The 22,694-nt window shown below is 48.7% G+C and overlaps 1 protein-coding gene across 1 annotated transcript; it reads left to right on the top strand.

Annotated features, from left to right (window-relative positions):
* Positions 1-8: 8 nt before the first annotated feature.
* Positions 9-21,592, top strand: LOC115642076 (adhesion G protein-coupled receptor E3-like). Its single transcript, XM_030545461.1, is given in 15 exon segments — positions 9-285; positions 2,982-3,058; positions 3,642-3,731; positions 4,270-4,435; positions 4,438-4,452; positions 5,371-5,487; positions 6,226-6,425; positions 7,655-7,825; positions 12,996-13,190; positions 13,874-14,109; positions 14,836-14,902; positions 16,312-16,403; positions 18,412-18,580; positions 18,691-18,795; positions 21,189-21,592. Coding segments are annotated over 15 exon segments (1,962 nt in total). The 5' UTR covers positions 9-59; the 3' UTR covers positions 21,225-21,592.
* The last annotated feature ends 1,102 nt before the right edge of the window (positions 21,593-22,694 follow it).

The following is a 22,694-nucleotide window of genomic DNA, read 5'->3' as shown; positions in this document are numbered from 1 at the left end:
GCCAGTTACTGCCGGATGTATTTATAAATGCCCAGGAGGGCTTTGAGAACTTTGCCTTGATGGTGGCCCATACATTAGAGACTGGCACCATCATCCTAGACAATCAGCATCTAAGGGATGTGGTGTGGAACCGAGTCCCTGGCACTGAGTTCGTTTGGGGCATGCATCTGCTTGGGCCTGCCATCAGCTCCCATGCCATGGAACATCCCAGCTCTCCATTTGTGCTCCTGAGTGTTGGCAATGCCACCATGGACAGCTATGGGATTCCAGGTTCCTGCAGGAAGAGTGAGTAGCATGGGTTTTAAATCGATTTTGGCCATAGTTTGTGTCCATGCTGCAAAGAAAACAGTGTCACAACCAGGGAGGCAACCATGGGCCTGGTGTAAAGTCTGTTGATTTTGATGGGGCTCCATTGAGCTACACTAACTGAGAATTTGGCCCAACATGCCATCCTAGGCCATCACTAGCCACAGTTACTCAGGCTATGTCCATACTACAGAAGCGACAGCAGCACAGCTACAGCGCTGCAGCTGTGCCTCTGTAACACTGTAGTGGAGACACTTGGTACAGCGATGGAAGGGGTTTGTCTATCACTGTTATTAATTCACCCCAACAAGAGGTGGTATCTAGGTTCAGGGAAGAATTCTTCTGTCAACCTAGTAGTGTCAACGCTGGGCTTAGGATGCCTTAACTACATCGCTCAGGGGTGTGAGCTGCATTGAACTAGTTTCAGCCCAGCTCATGCAGTTAGGCAGATGCTCGCCAGCTGTTCTGAATTGGTTTAAGAACTGTTGCACTTTTCCTCCTACACTTGGTTGTAATGCCCTCTGGGGACCCAAGAGAGTTTTGTGCCTGATTCTCACTTATGCCACTCCTGTGCTTGCGGTGGGAGATGGAAAGGGTGGAGGAAAAGGTAGCTTTACGCCACCTTTGTGCTCTTTGCATTCTGGGACCATGCAGGGTTGCTGTAATTTACTCTCTGCTTCCCATGGCCCCTGAGAACCAGGAAGTAGCTGTAGCATGGGGCATTCTGACCACATCCTTGATCTGCCTTGCATATGAAGCCAAGATCACGAAAAGGCCCTTATACCAGTTCCACACTAGCTGTGGAGGGTCCCTCCACAGAGAACATCTTAGGAACCTTTTACACCCACTTTAACCACCTTTTTCAGGCCAGAGCAACATAAGGCTTCTAGTGTAACTGACGCCTGCTCAACACCTGAAACTTCAGTGAAACATAAGCCAGGGAAAGATGTTAGAAAGCTTGTTCTTTCACTCTCCCACTTCCCTGGTCCTTCTCGCATGAACAGAAAGCAAGAATACCCAAAGTCCAAAGGTGCAAACAATTCGATGCTTATTGGGGTAAACTTTCAGCAAGCTTAAATTCAAGTTCCTTTTTCTTATTTTCGAATTCCAACTTACTTCCTGTTTGCCCCTAATTTATATAGTAATATTCTCAGCTATACCTTAACCAGTCATTCTACTAAAATTTACCTAACCAATCCTAATACATTGTAACATGATTAGCTAACCAATTATATCCCACCACCTTCATTACTTTACACCCGGCAAAATTAATTATACAGCAGACAAAAACAATTACAAAACCAGACAGAGACCATGCAAATAAACATACAAAACAACAGAGAAGTGAGAATTTCACAACTACATCTATTCAGACATAATGGTTTTACAACTACATCTATACAGACATAAGGGTTCTCCAGCTCTGTCTATTGATAAGTGAGTTCTTACCAGACAATAAACTATCAAACTAAATTTCCTTTTACATGATTTAGGCTCTTCCCTTTCTCTGGAGGTGATAAATCAAATCACCTTCCCAGCAGCCCCAGATTGCCTTATTTTAATATGACTAGTTTGGAATGTGAGGATGTGACCATACACTTCTCAATTTATGGCTGCTTAGCTGAAAAACCAGGCCTCAGACTGTCACAGTAAAAGAAGGCCATTACACAGACAGACAGTGATTTTTGATTCTTTCTTTTATACCTCTATAACTAGCTAAGTGATAAGAATACACCTAAATTCTTAAAGTATAGGCCTTTGCAGACAGGCCTGAATATCTATATCCTAACAAAAGCCTCAGTGTAAACAAAACTAGGTCAACAGAAGAATTCTTGTCTTGTCCTAGTTACCACCTCTCAGGTGGATTTACTACCCTTCCATCACTGTAGCGTTTCTAGTGTAGACACACCTTGGTGAGTCTCAGGCCTTTTAAAAGTACAATAGCAGGGTGAGAACAGTTCCTGGAAAGGGAAACTTCTTGAGTACAGATGTAACAACAGTTATCTTCGTTATCACCAAGGATCAAACCCAAGACCTTTGAACTGCATGACCCCCACTGTATGAGCTAAGGGACAAGCTCCCATAGCCAGGAGCTGTAGCAGAACCAGATCCTTGGTGTACCAGCCCCTAGAGGACACATAACACACACTGATCAATGAGATACACAGACAAAGCTTACGTGAGTATTAACCAGGTGATGTGTGGACACACGCCAGGCTTTTAGGACCAAATGTATTGCTAACTGATTACAGACTCAGTTGAAAGTTGTCAGATAGACAGGGCTTTAAGGATCAATGGAGTTAAAGGGAGAAAGCACCCGCTGGATTTCAGTAGATCATCAACTTTGTATTCTGGTAGGAAGAAAGGACGGCCCCTGTGGCTAAAATGCTAGGCTAGGACTCAAGTGATCAAGCTTCCATTCCCAGCTCTGTCAAAGAGTCCCTGTGAGTGTGGCCTTAGGTGTGTCACTTAGGCCAAGGTTTTCAAAATTCCCTTGTGATTTTGGTTGCCTAACCTGAGACCTTAAAGGGGCCTGATTGTCAGAGGATGAGTGCTCAGCATTTTTGAAAGTCAGGGCTCTTTAAAGATGTCTCAAATCCTGAGACACTTTTGAAAACCTTAGCCCTGCAGATGTTGACCTGATGTAATTGTCCTGCCTCCCTTTCTGTTGCTAGATGTTACCTTTAAATGCCAGACTGAGACTTCACAGATAAACGAGAAGTTGGAGATGTGTAAAGATGTCTTTCTGCGGGTACGTGGAAGGAGTTTATTTGGGGTTTTGAGGGTTTTCACAAGGAGTAGACAGTAAACTTTGAGCCTGCGGATTCTCTGTCCATCCAAGGTTTACCACTGACTTCAGCGGGAGCAGAATCAGTCCAACACAAAGTGCTTTTGAAAACTCAACCCTAGCATGGTGTGTGATGCCCCCACTATACATCAGAATTCTGCAGTTAAGGCACCAGCCAGAGATACAGGAAGTCAGAGTTCGGTTCCCATCTCTGCCCCAGACTCACTATGTGACTTTGGGCAATGTGCTCAGTCTCTCTGTGCATCGGTTCCCTACTTGTAGAAGGAAGATAATAATCCTTACAAACCCCTGTGAGGAAGGGAAGGAGAAATTCATTAATATGCATGAAAGCTTCAATACTATGTGAAATATCACGTGTCTATGGGCTTCACCACACTTAGCCTTAACATGTCTTAATCTGTAGACATTCCAGTGGGACAGCCAGCCATAGGTCAAAGCAAGATCACTCTGCAGAACCATTAACCTTAATTTTGGGCAGTGTTTCCATCCTTGCAGAAATAACCCATTTCCTCTGATTGCTCTGCAGGGCAGCAACAGTGAATTTTGCTCCTTCATGAATTCAACCTTAGTGAATTTGGAGACCATGTGTGCAGAGGATAGAGCAGTATCGCTGCAGGTCAGAGATTCTGCCCCTACGTGTGTGAGCACTCTATGGCCAAATGCCCTGAGCACAGGAATAGCAATCTCACTTTGGGGGGAATTGTAGCTGCTCTTCAGAAAAGGGGTGTGTGTGTGCGCGCATGTGCATGCTCTCTAGCTTAAGAGGCAGGGGTTCTGGGTTCTGTCCCCACTGGTCCTAGGAAGATCTAAATTCCTTCCGGGGACAACACAGACACTACCTAGATGCCTACTGATTTGCTGCAATGTTCTCTAGCACGTACACTGAAGGGACCAGGGATGAGGAGTGAATGACACAGGTTGTTAGCCCGACTCTGGCTTCAGGTTACTATGGAGTCCTGAGCAAGCCTCAGTAGACTCACTCGCTCCATAAAGGGCTCCCTCTTTGAGAATGCTGCAGTCCCTCTGAATGGGGAAGGGGACTATGAACTGTTATGTCCCTAAGAGGGGTCACTGTTCCCCTGGGATTGTGAAGAATGTGTCTCATGAACCACTGAAATCCTCCGTCTTCAGGGTGTTTCCTTTCCCAATCCCAGGAAGTTGCTTGCCCCTTTGGTTCCTTCCTGAATAGCTCCACCCTCAGGGCTCATGGGAAGGAGAGAAAGGGAGAGGTGGCCTCCGCTGTGACGTTGCTCCTGCAGAGTGTGGAACTTGCTGCATTGACTGCTGCTTTGAGCTCTCCAGAGATGAAGACCCAGACTGTGAAACAGAGTCTATGGGTGAGGAGGATGAGAAGCTCCCACATCACCTCCCGGTTGCTGTGAGATAGAAGGTTAAACTCTTTTCAATATAGAACAGTCCAGCAGCCTCTCTCAGGGCTTATAACCCAGCCATGGGTGGCAGGTGAATGAGCCATTGAAAGAGACTAGCCCACAGCCTCTCTGCCCAAGGCCCGCCCTTCCCCTTCCACTCCATCTCATCCGCTGGTGCCCAGAGCACCCACTCCCTGTGTTACCCCAGCCCCAGAGCGTCAAGCGGGCAGTGTGGCAGTAGTGCCCCCATTCCTGGAGTGCTAGGCAGCCAAACCATCCCCAGTTCCAGTGCCGGGCGGACAGGCAGGCAGCATGACATGGCAGTGTCCCCAGCCCTGGGCCTTGTGAGCACTGGCCCCCGCCTGCCTGCCCCAACCCCTCAGCGGTGGAAGAGCCAGAAGGGAACTAGAAACAGGCAGGAGAGGACCTGGGGACGGAGCATGAGCAGGTCCATGCCAGGCTTTTTGGGGAGGCACAGCCTTCCCTGTCCTATGCTACCTGCCACCCATAAACCCAGCCCTGGGGCTTTGCAGCAATGGCAGCTGCCTGAGAGGGTTTTAAAAGTGATGCCATCTCCTGTCACCGCACGCAGCTGCCGTTGCATCCTCCTTTCGCTCCCTGCCCCAGCAATACCTCTTCTTGCTGCTTCCCCTGCTAAAGCGCAGAGCTGAGGCAGCAGGGAGAAGTTGCCTTCTGCCTCTTGGCACAGTGACATCTTCACGGGGACTCAGGGACGATGGATCATAGGAGGTCAGCCAGAGGGGCTCAGGGAAACACAGAGAAATGGAGGTGAGAAAGGGGGAGGGGCTGGTGGGATTCAGAGAGAGTGGAGCTCCAAACCTGCCTTGCCCTTGCAGCAAGAGGCTTTGCCATTTCCCTCTCCAGCTATCAAGACGCTCCTCATCCCAGCTGCAGATTCCTGTGATGAGGTCTTCAGGCTGAGAGTTCAGAATGAGACAATGGACATTCACTGCAATACGGTCACCAAAGCACGCACAGAAGGTACCATCCCGGTGCTTCTCAGGCTCTCACCCCTGTAACTAGATACCAAACCCCAGCCCTAGTTCTCCCCTTCTTCTCGCCCCAGGCTGGCTTGCTTGCCTCTGTTATCCTGACACTAGTGGAGACCTTGTTGGCCCAGCTAGACCCCAGGTTGGCATGCATCAGTTCCTGGAATGGAACCAGGATAATATTTACCAATTTTACTCCAATTTTCAGGCAGGTGTGACCTAATTGGGACTGGTTTTAAGTTTTTTCTTTAATTCTTTAATTAATTTAATTCTTTAGCACCAGGGAAAGCTTCTCACTAACCAACCCATCTGCTTCTCCTAACCAAGAAAAACTATGGCTTCACCTCAGTGCCTTTCACCTAGGTCTGCCAACCTAGCTGGATAATGTGCAGTATGAGGGTATGATTTTTCAAGAGCACTAATGTACTATGCATTCATTGGTCCATATAGACCATACTAGTGTGCCCTAGTGTGCTTGAAAGTACATTAGTGCACTTTAGGAATCACATTCCCATAGGGCATGCCAGATGTTTCGAACACAAAGTGCTTCTGTGGAAGAAGAGGGAGAAGGCAACATACTCTAGTGGTTATAGCTTAAACTGCTAGCCAGAACTCCTGGGTTCTTTTCCCAGCTCTGCCCCAGACTCGCTGTGACCTTTGGCACCTGGCTTGCTCTTTCTTTGTCTCAGTGTCCCTGTCTCCATGATGAGGCATCATTTCATGTTTTCAGATTCTGTGGCTGTTGCTTTTATTTCTTACTCCACCCTGGACTCCATCATTAACAAGAGATTTCTCAACGAGGAAGATCTAACGGCTGATGAGAAATTGAGGAATTTTCACCTGAATTCCAGGGTGGTGAGTGGGGCTGTCGGAGATGGGAGGCTCATGAACATCTCCAAACCTGTGAACTTCACCCTGCGCCATAGACAGGTGAGTGTTGACCCTTTTACTTTGCTCTGTGCCCAGGGCTCCAGCTGGTCACTTAAAAGGTGTGTCTCCTGCAGGGCATTTGAGTTCTGTTGCCTTTCTGGACGGAGACACAGTTATCTGAGAAAGAGAGGGAGCTTCTTCAGTCCTGACACGGGGGCTGTTTTGGTGGAGGATGTTACCTAGGGCTCACACCAGGCCTGACTGGGTTATGATAAATCCTGTGACAACTGTCCCTGGCTCACCCCTTAAAGCAGGAATAATTGGAAAATAACTCTCTATAGCAATAGTCCCCAAACTTTTGAGGATTGCCCCCCCTTACCATTATCCACGCCCCTCCCTCTGAGCTGGAGCCAGAAGCGGGGCTCAGGGGCAGTGGGAAAGGACACAGGCAGGGATAAGGACTGAGGTTGAGGCTGCAGCTGGTTTGGGTCTGGTGACAAGAGCAGGACCAGAGCCATGCCCGAGTTGAGGCTGGGGGTAGGACTGGAGCATCAGCCTGGCTGTGGTGGGAGCCAGCAGCCGAGCCCATGGCCATGAGTGGCTCCACACCCAGCCCTGCCCCTGCCCCTGCCCTCAGCCTTGGCCCTGGGCTGGGAATGGAGCTGTAAGGGGCTGGGGCTTGGAGTGGAACCATGCTGAATCTAGGGATGGTGCCAGACATGGGGCTGGAAGTCATGGATGTAGCTACTGGTGGGACCAGAACAGAGCTTAGGGTGAGGAGGGGTTGGGAGGTGCTCCCTTTCCACACCCCATGGGGGCTGACCCAGGACCTCTCACGTCCCTCCAAAGGATCCTCTGTGCCACAGTTTGGGGACCTCTGCCCTATAGATAGCAAAGTTCAGGGAAACAGCATGAGACGGTGCCTTCTTTGATAAAGTAATGAGCTCACTAGAGTGCATGTGGGTATTTGTGGGCGGGGGTGTGAATGTCTTTTAATGGCTCAAATTGGAACTGCACAATTGTGTGTCATAGACCCTAGAGTGCTCAGAGTTAAGGGAATTACCCCTTTAGCTCTAGGATCAGGGGCTTGTGCTATTGGAGCTGGAGGATCTCGCTTGTATTTCCACTGCCAGTGGGAAGTCCCAAATGGCTGTTATGTGCAGCACAATGAGAGCTATGAACCCACTGGTGACTTCAGATTTATTATTGTCTATAAAGATTGTTGACAAAAGAAACTGTGTCCTCCCCATGATCCAGTGAGGATGATGATGGGGTGTTTTTGTTTCCAGACAAAGAAAGAGGAGGAAGAAGCTCACTGCGTTCACTGGAAATTTATTGCTGGGAAAGGCACCTGGTCTCCAGACGGCTGCACTATTCTCCAGACGAACAGCACTCACACCATCTGCCGCTGTGACCATCTCTCCAGCTTCGCACTCCTTATGGGTCACACTAGAGTGGAGGTATCTCACTGTCTGACTCAGATCAAAGGGCTGGACTCTGAGCTCCTGACTTGGGCAAAATCAGTGGGAATTTTGCCTGAATGAACGCTGAGTCGGACCCTCAGGGTATAATCTGTGGCCATACAGGCTGGGTCAGGGTCAAGGGGACTGGGCTGGGACTGTGATCTGAGGTCCCTAGAGTAGCCCCCACTAAAAATGCCAAGGTCAGGGCAGGCTGTAAAAAGGAGAGCAGATTCCCCCAGAACTGGTGGTTAACACTGTAGTTAGAATCACCAGGGACAGATTAACTTTTTGTGGGCCCAGTGCCAAACATATTTGTGGGCCCACCTGGGGACTGAAGGGGCCATGGGCAAGAGCATAGCAGGCAGGGTGGATTTGATTTAAATCATGATTTAAATCACTAGTCAGGAAGACTCGATTTAATTATGGTTTTCTACATAAAAGCGCATCCTTGTTGGTTGTTATAGCCTTAATAAATATTCTTCACAACTCAGAGATAGACGTAGGTTTCATTTTTAGAAGGTACACACTATACATTTTTAAACAGTAATTTATTTTGAAAACTTTTCAGATGAGTTCTACAGCTATATCAGAAAATGAATGATCGGTTATTTACTTTACCAAAAGTAATTAAAGCATATATTGATGAAGTCATTGGGAGGTGAACTATCTCCAATTCAAAAGGCTAATCATTCATATTTGGAAGATTTTCTTGCCAGGCTGTATTAGGAGGAGAACATCACCAGACAGACATTTAAATTGTTTTATTTAACTAAAACAACAATGTTAAGCAGTCTGGATTTTTTTCTTCGACAGCAAACATAATATTTAAACAAAAAAGCATACATCCCTCGCCTCTCACATTTATCTGCAGACTTCTCCTTGTCCAGATCTATTCCACCCCCAACAATCTTCCATTCATTGAATCGTTTGAAACTTTTCACTTTTAAAGAGAGTTGAGGGACTGACTCTGTGTACACAAATTTGCAGAGGGACAGTAGAGTTGAGGTCTGTTATTTCTCACCTCTCTATATTATTTTTTATTTAATTTTTATTTTGCTGTTAACAAGCATGTTACCCCTAGCTACACAAATCCACAGTCTGAGAATTGCAAAATTAAGCATCTCTGATGGTATCTTCTAGACTGAGCACTGAGTCCCATTGGGTAGATAGAAAGATTAACCTAAATAATCTATACAGAAGCCTGTGGAACCCCAGAAGATTGGGTTTCCCCAATCCATGAACTATTAGAACTCATTTAAAAAACTTTTCTTAAACATGACATGAATATATTGTCTCATACTATAAAATTAGAATTTATAATCCCTATTCCATTATGAGAGATAATGTATCTTAATTAAAACTATCTTTAGATAGGTTTTCTTCCCTCAAAATCCAATTAAAACAAAAAAAAATCTGATTTTTTTTTAAAGTCAATGATTTTTATTCATCCTGACAGCAGGGAATGGGGGGGGGGGGCGAGGAAGGATTGGTCGCCAGCTGGAATGAGGGAGAGGCCAGGGGCAACATGAGCATAGTGGAGCATCGGGGGAGGATTAGTCCCTGCTGACTGGAGCAAGGCAGGGACTGGGGGCAAAAGGACAGTCGGGCGGGAGCTACGGTTGGTCCCTGGAGCAAGGGAGGGGCCGGGGGTAAACTGCAAGTGCAGCAGGGCTGGGGAGGGGGTAAACAGGATCCCCCCCACCCCTGCCCACATAGAGCAGGTACCTACCTTCTCCCTAGTTCTAGCCCATTCCCTTCATCCCTCTCTGCACTGAGCTGAGGGTCAGGGTGCACTGAACACAGGGCTGGGGGTCCAGGGTCAGGTCTGGTAGGGAGTTAGCATGCAGGAGCAGGCTGGGGGTTGGGAGTGTGTGAGGGGTTGCAGAAGTCAGATCTGGGAGGGAGTTAGGGTGCAGGAGCAGGCTAGGGGTTGTGGTACAGGGTCGGGCCAGGAGCTAGGGTGAGGGAGAGGGCTCAGGATTGGGGCAGGAGTTTGGGGTGTGGAGCGCTTACCTGGGGCAGCTCCCATTTGGTGCAAGGGGTGCAGGTGGAAATGTGGGGGGAGGTGCAGGCGCTCCCATTTGGTGCTCAGTGTGGGGGTATGTGGGGTGGTTCAGGAGTCAGAACTGGAGGATGGGGGCATGTGAGAGAGTGCAGGAGTCAGGGCTGGGGTCGTGGGGGGTTCAGGAGTCAGGGCAGAGGGCTGGGTGTGTGTGAGGGAGTGCAGGAGTCAGGGCTGGGGTCGTAGGGGCTTCAGGATTCAGGGCAGAGGGCTGGATGTGTGTGAGGGGGTGCAGGAGTCAGGACTGGGGTCATGAGGGTGTTTGAGTGGGATGCAGGAGTCAGGGCAGAAGGCTGTGTGAGTGGATGCAGGGGTCAGGCCTGGGGTCATGGATGGGGGGGTGCAGAAGTTATGGGAGTGCTCCCTGCCCTGAGCAGCTCACGGCAGAGGGCTGGAAGGGCTATGCACTGATTCTGCCCACTTCCCTGAGGCTCTGCCCCTGCCTCTTCTCCACCTCCTCCCCCAGCAGCGAGCACACTGCGGCTCTGCTCATCCCCCTCCCTCACAAGGGCAATCAGCTGATCGGCAGCAGGGAGAGGGAGGGGGAGGAGCAGGAACATAGCATGCACCAGGGAAGAGGCAGGGGAGGAGGCGCTTGGTTTCCAGCAGAGCCTGCCCTGCTGTAGGACCAGGCAAGAGCGAGGGGTGGAGAAGAGAGGGCCAGACTGGTGCTCCTTTGGACTGTGAGCCCAACCCTGTGGTAAATCCAGTACTGAGAATCACCAACTAGTCACAATCTGTGCTCTGGGTCCCCCACACTGGTTATCAAGAAGCTGAAAAAAAAATCACACCGCCCCCTTGATTGCATTCTAGTCTCTGGCTCCCAATCAGCAGATAGATCCAGTAAATTGAGAAATTACTTAAAACTCTAGTCACCTAGCAAAATGTTCTTCTGAGCCCCTGCCATAAATATAAAGGGAAGGGTAACAACCTGTATGTATGCAGTAACATAAAATCCCTCCTGGCCAGAGATACAGACAGGGGCAGAGAATCATTTTACCTGTAAGGGGTTAATCAGTTCAGTTATCCTAGTTGGCACATGACTAGAAGGACCAATGGAAAAAGAAAATACTTTCAAATCTGGAGAGGTGTGGGGAGGAGGTTTTGTTTGTGCTCTTTTTGTTTGTTCTCTCTGGATAGAGAGAGAGAGAGAGAGAGAGAGAGAGAGCTCAAGCAGCTAAACAATCTCTTGAAAAGATATCTTGAAATGATACATCTAAAATTACAGAAATTGTAATCTGATGAAGTGGGTATTCACCCACAAAAACGCATGCTCCAATATGTTTGTTAGTCTATATGGTGTCACAGGACTCTTTGCCACTTTTACAGAAATTGTAAGTAAAGGCAAGGAAATGCATTAGATTATCTTTTGTTTTAGCTTGTGAATTTTCCCTATGCTAAGAGGGAGGTTTATTTCTGGGTTTGTGACTTTGAAGTTGAGCCTAGAGGGGAATCCTCTGTGTTTTAAATCTTTTTATCACCCTGTAAAATTACCTTCCATCCTGATTTTGCAGGTGTGATTCTTTTACTTTTTTCTTTATAATAAAGTTCTTCTTTTAAGAACCTGATTGATTTTAGTGCCCTAAAATAAAGGGTCTGGTCCTAAAGGCAACTGGTTGGTATATTATTCTCAAGCCTCCCCAGGAAAGGAGGTGAAAGGGCTTGGGTGGATATTTTGGGGAAATAGGAACTCCAAGTGGTCCTTTTCCTAAAATTTTGTCTAAATCACTTGATGGTGGAGCAATACCATCCAAGGACAAGGAAAGGATCTGTGCCTTGGGGAAGTGTGCTTGCTAGAAATAAGCTTAGAGGGTCTTTCATATGGGTATAATGATTCTGTACCTCTGGCCAGGAAGGATTTTATGTTACTGAATACATAAACGTTGTTACCCTTCCCATTATATTTATTACATCCCCAAAGGGGCAGCCACATTGCCAGGTCAACATTAGGTTGGATCTTACCCAAAATACCACACTGACAGCCAATCCTTTAGTATCTAAAATTAAAGGTTTTATTATATAGGAAAAGAAAAGAAAGAGAGGAGAGCTGTTAAATGATCAAAGCAATCCAATACATATGGCTTCAGGGTCCATATATCAGGTTCTTAGCAGCGTTGGTGAGTTTTCTGGCTTGTAAAGTCTCTCTGGAAAGCTTAGATGGGTCTATCAGACCTTTGTTCAAAGCTTCCATTTGTAGAGAAGTTACTGCAGAGGTGAGAAGCAGGACTGAAGACAAAATGGAGGTGATGCAGCTACCTTTTTCTATCCTTTTCCATGTGGCTTGTGCTTGCTCTGTCCCAAACAAACTTGCAACACATGGGCATGGAAAGGTACTTGGAGTCCCCTGTCCATAGGCATGCCCCTACATGTCCTGCTGACTCATGGGCATAACCCCTGGCTTCTCTCAGTGGGTTCACTGTAGAGCTCAGTGGTTCTCAAACTTCAGCAACCTGAGGACTCCCATTTTGATTTAAGATTTTTTGCAGACCCCCAATCCCCGCACTCAGCCTGAGGCCCCACCCCCTTTCCATCCATTCCCCCAAGGCCCTGCCCCAGCTCCTCCTCTTCCCTGCTTCTTTCCACCCTGTCCCATGAGCGCTCCCCATCCCTGCTCCTCCCCCTCCCTCCCAGAGCTGCCTGCATGCCGCTGAACAACTGTTCCCCGGCATGCAGAAGGTACTGGGAGGGAGGGGGAGGACTTGGTCAGCAGGGGTCATGGATCCCCAGAGGTCCATGGACCCCAGCTTGAGAAATGCTGGTATAGCTGATTACCTTTGATGGGCCATCAAACAGACTGGATAGTGGTGATGCCAATCTGTCTGGGGGTGTCACCCAGAAACACAGCACAGATATATCACACATATTTATAACTCACAATGCAATGATGCAAAAATGATACATACATAAAAACAAGATTCTCATACTTAGCAAATCATAATTTTTCAAGTCATATCTTACATGGCATATCTTGTAATCTTCATTACAATTTTGTAATATTGGTATCCATAATATTATAAATGGTCATCCATAATATTATAAATGGTCATCCATTTTCCATATAGCGTCACAGGGCTCACTGGTGATTCTCCCTTTGCTGTGTTACAGGAGAGTTACCCACTGACAATCGTCACCTACGTGGGACTGACCCTCTCCCTGCTGTGCCTCCTGCTCGCCATCCTCACCTTCCTCCTGTGCCACTCCATCCACAACGTCAGCACCTCCCTCCACCTGCAGCTCTGCCTTTGCCTCTTCCTGGCCAACCTGCTCTTCCTCACCACAGTGAAGCGCACCGGCATTCAGGTCTGTTATCCGCTTTTATTCTTGGTTGAAAATTGAGCTGTGTCTAGATCCTCTGTCAGCATTTCTAAAGCTCCCCTCACCCCAGCACCGTTTTATACCCTCAGCTGGATGGTAACACTTATTCCATGCTCTTTAGTCCTGCAGAAATAATTATTTACTCCCCTCCAAAAGAAATCTCTATGGGTGAAACCAGTCCTTCCCTTTTCCTTGTGGGCTCCATCCTTCATCATTCAGACAAAGGAACCTGGATTTCCAGAGTCACAGTCCCCTGCCTATCCTCTCTGCCCCCAGACTAATGGGTAGATGCAAGATACCTATACTCTGAAGCAAATACAGAGAAGAGAACCTACATCCTCCAGGTCTCTCTCTATTATGAGGACCATGAACTTGTTTATGTCCCTGCTCCCTTTCCTAGGATTCCTCACAGTATCCAACAATTTCCATGATTCATTTGGGAATTACAACCCCCAGAAACCATCTTTTCTGAGTGGAGATCAGGACCGGGTCCTTAGACAATCCCCTCATAGACTGAAGAATGTATTGTCTCTGGAAGAGAGCAATAACTGGAGAGATGTGTTAATAAAAAGCCCTATATGACCCTCACAAAAGTACCCTCACTTCCAGATTCAGTATTTTCTTTCCCAGAAGCAGTGTCCCAGAGCTCTGTCTCATCCTGTCCTCAGATGGTCTGTGCTGTCATTGCTGGCTTCCTACACTACCTCTTCCTGGCCTGCTTCACTTGGATGTTCCTGGAGGGGCTGCACCTCTTCCTCACCGTCTGGAACCTGAAGGTCGTGAATTACACCAGCGCCAGCCGGTTCAAGAAGAGATTCATGTACCCATTCGGCTATGGATTCCCAGCCCTGGTGGTGGCTATTTCGGCAGCCGTGAATCACAAAGGCTACGGAACGTCCAAATAGTATGTGCAGTGCCCCTCCTGAAGGGGAGCTGGGTTGTGGCTTCCATGTGCTTGTTCGGCTCACCCCAGGTCTGACTTGAACCTAGATTTCCCTGCTCACCCTGCCTGGGAGCTGAATGTCCCCCTGGGACCCTTCCCATCCCCAGGGACACTAAGCTGCCCCAAGTGCTGTAGTTGAGTTTTCCCCTGTCAGACACCTGCACTCCTCACCCCACTGATGATGTGGAAGAACAAGACAGAAAGATCCCAGCTTGACTCTCAGCTCCCAGGCTGGGTTTGTGGTGCTGGTGGGTAGGAAACAAATGCACCTTCTTACTGTGTGCAAATTCCTGAGGATCCCACCTCTAAAGTGAGCGATTCCACTAAAACAGGGTGTGGCGTGTTCTAGACACCCCAGGCAAGATCCTCAGCTGCTGTAAATCAGGGCAGCTCCACTTTCTTCAGTGCAGCTAGGCCAATGTCCATCCGCTGCATGTCTGGCCCTCCATCAATACTGCGCCCATCCACCAGGAAGGGTCATTTGAGGAAGTGGTGGCTGGAAGCAGGAGGAGTAGCGGTAGATGGGGAGGGCTGTTAGCCTGCTGCCCGCAAGAAAGTCAGCCATGTCACCAGCAGGCTGAGATCCATCTTGCTTTTGAGCTGCCCTGTGACACCCCCACTCTGCTCCCCGGGGCTGAAAAAGGGCAGTAATCCCATTAAAATCACCTTCTTCCTCCCTTCCTGTAGCTGCTGGCTCAGCCTGGACAGAGGCTTTCATTGGAGCTTCCTGGGCCCAGTCTGTGCCATAATCCTGGTGGGTACCTCACAGAACTACAGGGTCCCATTCTCCTCTCACCTCTGCAACCCTGTGGACTCCAGTGGAGCCAAGAGAAGAATATCTCCCAGAGAATTCAAAATGAAAGAGTCCTATAAAATCCCATTTCATTTATCCCTTGTTGGCCAGTGCAAGATTTTTCCCTTACACAACAGCCTACATTATATGGAGTCAGTCAGGGTGAATGGGTCGGACACTGGGTTGTGAGTCAGGAGACCTGACTCCGCCCCTGGCCTGCTGTGTTAACTTGGGAAGTAGCTTCCCCTCGCTGTACCTCTGTTTCTCCTGTCTGTCTTTTCCATAGGCACTGAAAAAAATTACTGGATGCTCAGCACCCACTGGCAGCCACCTCCCCCACTCACACCCCGTGCCTCCTGTCCACTGACAGCCGCGCCAGTCAACAACTTCCCCTCCATCCTAGTGCCTCTCGCTTGCTGCAGTCAGCTGTTCTGTGGTGTGCAGGAGGCACTGGGAGGAAAGGGGCAGATCTGCATGAGAAGAGGTGGAGGCTTGGAGAAGGGGTGGGTGAGGGTGAGGCTTGGAGCCAAGCAGGGGTGGGAAGAGGTGGGGTGGAGGCTTGGGAGAAGGGGTGGGGTGGGGGTGGGGCCTGGGGCGGAGTAGGGGGTTGAGCGGCCCGGGGGGATCCGGCGCCTGTGGTCTTGGCTAGTTATTCTGCAAACAAATGCTCCAGGACTGGGGCTTCCCCTTTCTAGGTGTGAGTACAGAACCCAGTGCAGTCTTAGTGGAGCCTCTAGGTGCTACCATAATATGATGAATTATAATATGTCATTACTCATGCAATGCTGCCTTGGAAGCAAATGGGACCTCTGCTGGAATGAGGATAGTTTTGTCCCTTGCCTTGTCCAGCCTGGCTGGTAAATAACCCAAGTGATGGGGGAAGGGAAGGTGGCTGTAGCGTTGGGAGTTTGAGGATGGAAGGGTACATTGTTGCAAGAGATAAAGGTAGCAAATGTCCTTGCAGATTCCTCCCTATCTCAAGCAGCAGGTTAAGAATTAATTTCAACCTCAGAATTGAAGGGAACACTCTATAGACAGGATCTAGAAGCTTTGGGCCAAATCACATGGCTCGAAATCTGGAATAACTGCAGACCCCATTGGAATCAGTGGAGTCCCTCCAGATTCAGAGAACAGCAGAATGTGGCCCTCTGGCTGTATGATCACATGTGATGCATTGCAGCCCTGCCTATGCCAACAGTTCCCTGCAGGGCCTGGGACCAAGATCTGGCAGAGAATGGTATATAGCCCAACTTGACAAGCAGTCACTGGTGTGCAGCCATCTGATTCCATAGGATTGTTCCGTGCCTCAGCCAGAGAGACTGGTCTTGGCTGGCATGTTTTACAAGGAATATTTCATGCTGTTTCCACAGATAAATTTAACATTTTTTCTTGCAACCCTCTGGATCCTGAGAGACAAACTCTCCTCCCTTAATGAAGATGTGTCCACTCTCAAAGACACCAGGTAGAACAGCACTAAATCTACTAGAACAGGGGTGGGCAAACTTTTTGTCTTGAGGGCCACATCTGGGTGGGGAAATTGCATGCAGGGCCATGAATGTAGGGCTGGGGCTGGGGTGCAGGAGGGAGTGCAGGATGTGGGAGGAGTTGAGGTGTGCAGGAAGGGACTCAGGGCAAGGGGTTAGGGTGGAGGAGGGGTGCAGGGTGTACCAGGGGGGTCTCAGAGCAGGTGTTTGGGGGCTCAGGGAAAGGGGTTGGGGTGCAGGAGGGGGCTCAAAAAGGGGATGGGGTGCAGGAGGGGTGTGGGGTGCTGCAGGAGCTAAGGGCAGGGGGTTGGGTTGCAGGGATGGGTGCAGAGTGTGGGAGGGGGCTCAGGGTAGGGGGTTGAGTTCAGAAGGGGTTCAGGGTGCAGGCTCTGACCCAGCACTGCTTACCTGAAGCGGCTCCAGGATGGCAGTGGCTCAGGCAGGCTGCCTGCCTTACTGCCCTGGCCCTGTGCCACTCCCAAAAGCGGCTGGCACAATGTCCCTGTGGCCCCTGGGTGAGGAACAGAGGACTCCAGTGCTTCCTTCACCTGTGGGTACTTCCCCTGAAGCTCCCATTGGCTATGGTTCCCCATTTCTGGCCAAAGAGAGCTGGGGGGGGTTTGGGGGTACTGCAAGCGAGGGCAGTGTGTGGAGCCCTCTACCCCCCCCCTTCACCCGGGGGCTGCAATCCGTGGGGGTGGATCCAAAGCCCTCACAGGCCATAGTTCGCTCCCCCCTGTATTAGAAGGATCCAGTGAGCCTTCTGGATGGGAAATCCTGCGGGATTCTGCACAGATTGCTGCCACCATACAACTGAGCACATGCCACTGGAGGGTTTCCAGGTTATCTTGGTGACCTTCGGCTTGATGAGAGAGTAACAGTCTCACTGTCCAAGGAGCTGATAAACCCTAACTCACATCAGGAGTCCCTTACTCATGAGTCCTAAAGTTGTCCATGGGACCATCTGCCAAATAAGGACAATTTGCAAGAATAAGGGTATGCTGTGTCAGACCTTAAATTAGACACAGCACAGCCAGGGTAGCAATTGAAGGGTCAGGTTAGGAGAGAGGAGAGGTCTACGGCAGTAAAGGATCATCCTGGGACAAACTTTTCTGCCATGTGCATCATGTTGGTCCCTGGATGTATATTGAGATGACAGGTGCAGTCTGTTTCAAAGCCTGCCCAAGTCAGTGGAAGTAATGGGACAGCAGAGACTGCTAGATCAGTGAGGTTCTTACAGTAAGTCCTGAGGCACATTCAGAGTGTGACATGCAAATGGTCTTTAAAGCAGCTCATTATGAAATCTGTTTGTTGGGGAGAAACAAGATCAGGGCTGCTAGCTGGGAGTGCTGGATGGAGACTTGAGAGGGGAAAAAGATTTTGGAACTAGATCAGAATGTTGAGGCTTCAGAAAGTCATGGTGTTACTTCCTGCACGTGCCTAGTGCTATGTAAGGAGAAATGCAAGTCTGTGCTGCTATTCAGAGCTGGGCCATGTGCTACTTAGGGAGGAAACTCATCTCTTTCCCCTGGGGCTCTGAATAATGTCGAGGTAAAGTTCCATCCATTGAGAAGGAAGGCAAGTGTGGCTCACTGTTGCTCTGTAGCAACTCCTCTGTCTATTTATGGAACAAGATAGATGGGTTCCTGAGATCCCAATATCCTGTTCCCACTTGATTGTCACATTGCCAGGGCCTGATGTGAAGGGATTAAAAACAAAACCGTAATGAGAGGTTGAACCATTCGCTTTGGAAGAGCCACCTGTAGGAGGGGAAGGTGTGTGTGTGTAGGGGGGGGAAGATGGTTGGGCACAATATTGCATTTCGGATTCATAGGCGCACGCTGCCATTATGTTCATCTTGACAGTAACCCTAGAACACAGCAAAGCGGGTGCCAGCTGTTTTGCCCCACACTGCCGAGAGCTCCCTGACTCAGTCACTCGCCATAGGGTCATTATAACGGGATCTCTCCATTTGCCTTTATCCAGACTACTGACTTTTAAAGCTATCGCCCAGCTATTCATTCTGGGCTGCACATGGAGTCTTGGTCTCTTCCAAATTGGCTCAGCAAAAATGGTCATGGCGTATTTATTCACCATTGTCAACAGCCTGCAGGGAGTCTTCATCTTCCTGGTGCACTGTCTCCTCAATCGCCAGGTAATGTCCATGGCTGATCATCAGCCATCCAGTGACTTCAAGGGCCTAGCAGTGGCCTGGTTTGAGGGTGTTCGTTACATGATGTAGTGACCATGTCTCTTATTCTCCAGGTGAGAGAGGAATACAGGAGATGGATTAAAGGCACAAGAAAACCCAGCCCCACAACTCAAACTGGTAGTGTGTCTGTGTCCACTGTTACTACCAGCACCAAGATGGTAAGAGATCCTCTATTCTGTTCTAATACCAGCATCCAAAAGTCGCATCCATCTGGGTCTGTTGTAGCTCCTGAGGTGCCTTGTCCCCTTAGTGACATATGCTTGTTTTATCCATTTGAGAACTGCATTGGGAGTTTTAGCGAGATTCAATTGCATCCAAATCAAGGGGCAATCCCAGGTCTCCTAGAACCCTGCACAGAACTCCTCTTTTCTTGCGCACCTCCACCTTCCCTTCCCTTTGCTGGTTTGCAGGCTCCATGCATCACTCACTGTGGCATGGGCTGGGAAGGTGTTGGCTTTGACACACATTCAGGTAATTTTCCAGTTAGGGAGGCTTGCAAACCAAAACCTGGGTGGAAATCTTGTCAGTGCAGATGGGCCATCCCTAACAAAGAGTTAACACTGCATGGAATTTCCTCTGGCTCCGTTACCTCTACTGGGAAAGAATCTGGAAGCTTTGTCTGGAGGATAAATTGGAGCCTTTTCTCTGGAAAAACCTCCCTGCTCCAGTCCCAGCACGAGACGCCACAACCTTTGTCTGGAAGTGGACATTTCTGGTTTATTTAGAGCAGCCTATATTACCTGGGGCCGTGTTCCTCTTGATCTGCTGCTTACAAACAGGGAAGAATTGGTAGGGGAAGTAGAAGTGGGTGGCAGAAATGAACTAGGCAGAAATGACCATGGGATGGGTGAGTTCAGGATCCTGACAAAAGGAAGAAAGGAGAGTAGAAAAATATGGACCCTGCACTTCAGAAAAGCAGACTTAGACTCCCCTAGGGGAGGATCCCCAGGATTCCCTGGGAGGCTAATATGAGGGGGAAAGGAGTCCAGGAGAGCCGGCTGTATTTTAAAGAAGCCTATTAAGGGTGCAGGAACAAACTGTCCCAATGTGCAGAAAGAATAGCAAATATGGCAGGAGACTAGCTTGGCTTAACAGTGAAATCTTTGGTGAGCTTAAACTCAAAAAGGAAACTTACAAGAAGTGGAAATTTGGACAGATGTCTAGGGAGGAGTATAACAATATTGCTCGAGCATGCAGGGGTGTAATCAGGAAGGCCAAGGCACAATTGGAGTTGCAGCTAGCAAGGGATGTGAATGGTAAGAAGAAGGGTCTGTACAGGTATGTTAGCAACAAGAAGAAAGTCAGGGAAAGAGTGGAACCCTTACTGAATGGGGGAGGCAACACAATGACAGAAGATGTGGAAAAAGCTGAAGTACTCAATGCTTTTTCTGCCTCTGTTTTTGCAGACAAGGTCAGCTCCCAGACTGCTGCACTGGGCAACACAGTGTGGGGAGGAGGGAGCAGCCCTCAGTGGTGAAAGAACAGGTTAAAGACTGTTTAGGAAAGCTGGACATGCACAAGTCCCTGGGTCCAGATCTAATGCATCCAAGGGTGCTGAGGGAGTTGGCTAATGTGATTGCAGAGCCATTAGCCGTTATCTTTGAAAACTCATGGCATTCGGGGGAGGTCCAGGACTACTGGAAAAAGGCAAATATAGTGTCCATATTTAAAAAAGGGAAAAAAGAGAACCCGGGGAACTACAGCCTCACTTCAATTCCCAGCAAAATCATGGAACAGGTCCTCAAGGAATCCATTTTGAGGCACTTGGAGGAGAGGAAGGTGATCAGGAACGGTCAACATGGATTCACCAAGGGCAACTCATGCCTGACCAACCTGATTACCTTCTATTATGAGATAACTGGCTCTGTGGATAAGAAGAAAGTGGTGGCTGTGATATATTTTGACTTTAGCAAAGCTTGTGATATGGTCTCCCACAGTATTCTTCACTATAAGGTGGATAGAAAGCTGGCTAGATTGTTGGGCTCAACGGTCAGTGATCAATGTCTAGTTGGAAGCCAGTATCAAGCAGAGTGCCCCAGGGTCGGTCCTGGGTTTGGTTTTGTTCAACATCTTTATTAATGATCTGGATGATGGGATGAATTGCACCCTCAGCAAGTCTACAGATGACACTAAGTTGGGGGGAGAGATAGTTCAGTGGTTTGAGCATTGGCTTGCTAAACCCAGGGTTGTGAGTTCTATCCTTGAGGGGGACATTTAGGGATCTGGGGCAAAAATCTGTCTGAGGATTGGGCCTGCTTTGAGCAGAGGATTGGACTAGATGACTTCCTGAGGTCCCTTCCAACCCTAATATTTTATGATTCTATGAACTGCTACTTTATGGCTTACCTGTGTGTGGGTGGGGGAAGAGAGCTGGCTTTGTCTACACTTGTTTAGTTATTTTCCTGCACATGATGTCACTTCATTGGAGGCTGGCTGAATTTTGCAGACTCTGCACTATTCCTGAATGAGGACCCAGTCCTGATCCCATTGAAGTTGACTGGAGTTTTCCCATGAGATTGGCACTCAATGTATATATTTTTTTTGCTGGCAGGTGAGTTGGGGAGAGCCCTCCACTTCATCTCTGTGAAACAAATCACCTCTCCAACCAGCGATGTTTATCATTCAGACAGCTTTGCTGTGCCAGTGGAGCAGGTGCTTAAGCTGCAATTCTTCATCACAACTACATACAAAACCTGGAAGGGGAAGCAGGATTGGACCAAATCCTCTCTCTGATCCAAATCCACAACTCCTACTGAATTCAAAGGGCACTCTAAGGTTGTATCTGGGTGTCTCTCCCAGATTTAAAGGGCCAGATCCCAGGTCAGAGAGCAGTTATTTCTTAGGGAAAACACACCATGTGTGTGAGGGGTGGGGGGCGATTTGCAGAGCCTTCACGTCCTATGTGTGTGAGCTAGCTCTGCTGTTTCACTGTTATGTGTAAAGAATAAAATAACCTGCTCATGGATCTTGGTTTCTTCTTTGGTTTGAGGATTTGCTATCACGTTCTGTGTATCCTGGAAACCTAGGGCCCAATTTTAAAGCCTCTTCATGCCAATCTGGCAGTGTAAAGGGACTTTAAAGTTGTCAGAAATGGCCCTGTGATTATCCTTCCAGTGCAGGAGTCCTTCCTGGCTGCTGTAGAGCTGGCATCAAATCTCTACATTAGTCCTGCCCCCAGCCCTGGCATGGGGGTTGTGAGTGATGGGGTGGAGGTGCTGCTGAGGGCATGGCTGAAGCACATTGTTTCATGGCTATTGTCTGCTTCCCAAAGCCCAGAAGGATCCTTGAAAACACACTAGTTTACACTAGTTGAGGACCTGGCCTGTAATCGATTTTCAGCTCCAGCACTGTCACTGCACCGCTAAATGCTCTTCTACTCTTTTTTTTTTTAAGGAAATTTGTTTTCAAACTGTGCTGTCCCCACAACACCGTGAAATTTGCTGATGTCATCTTTCCGTAAGAAACTTCTCCAAACTGAGAGCGATAACTGTGTCAGCCCACTTCTATTTCCCCATTTTGTTTTTTTTTATATTATCTGGGCACATACAGTCCCACGATGCTTGGTGCTGTACACACACACAGTCAGAGACAATCCCTGTCCCCAAGAGCTTACAAGCCAAGTAGACAATGTGGACTCAAGTGTCCAGAAGAAGCCACACCCTTCTCAGAGGAAGTTCCTCATTTTAGAGGAGGGAGAAGGGAGAGGGGAGTCTCAGGGCTTTGTACACAGGAAGAAGGTTATTTGTTTCTTATTTGCCAGAACCACAAACCCGGCCTGGGACCTGGGAGTCGAGCTGGGATCATTAGTGGGGTTAGGTCTGTAGATATATGGCAGGTGGTCAACTCAGCTACAGTGCTCAGGGCAGCTTAGTGTCAGCGTGGAGGGCGAAGGGTCTGCACTTACTGTCTGGGAGTTCTGCAGCCACCCTGGGTTGAATGCTGCAGAAATAGCCACTGCCAGGGCTGGGAATCCATAGCCGACCGGGTACATGAATCTCTTCTTGAACCTGCTGGCGCTGGTGTAATTCCTGACCGTCAGGTTCCTGACGGTGAGGAA

This window comes from Gopherus evgoodei, unplaced genomic scaffold (assembly GCF_007399415.2).
Source record: "Gopherus evgoodei ecotype Sinaloan lineage unplaced genomic scaffold, rGopEvg1_v1.p scaffold_37_arrow_ctg1, whole genome shotgun sequence".
NCBI lineage: Eukaryota > Metazoa > Chordata > Testudines > Testudinidae > Gopherus > Gopherus evgoodei.
Note: the sequence above shows the minus strand (reverse complement) of the source record. Positions and strands in the feature narration are given on the sequence as shown.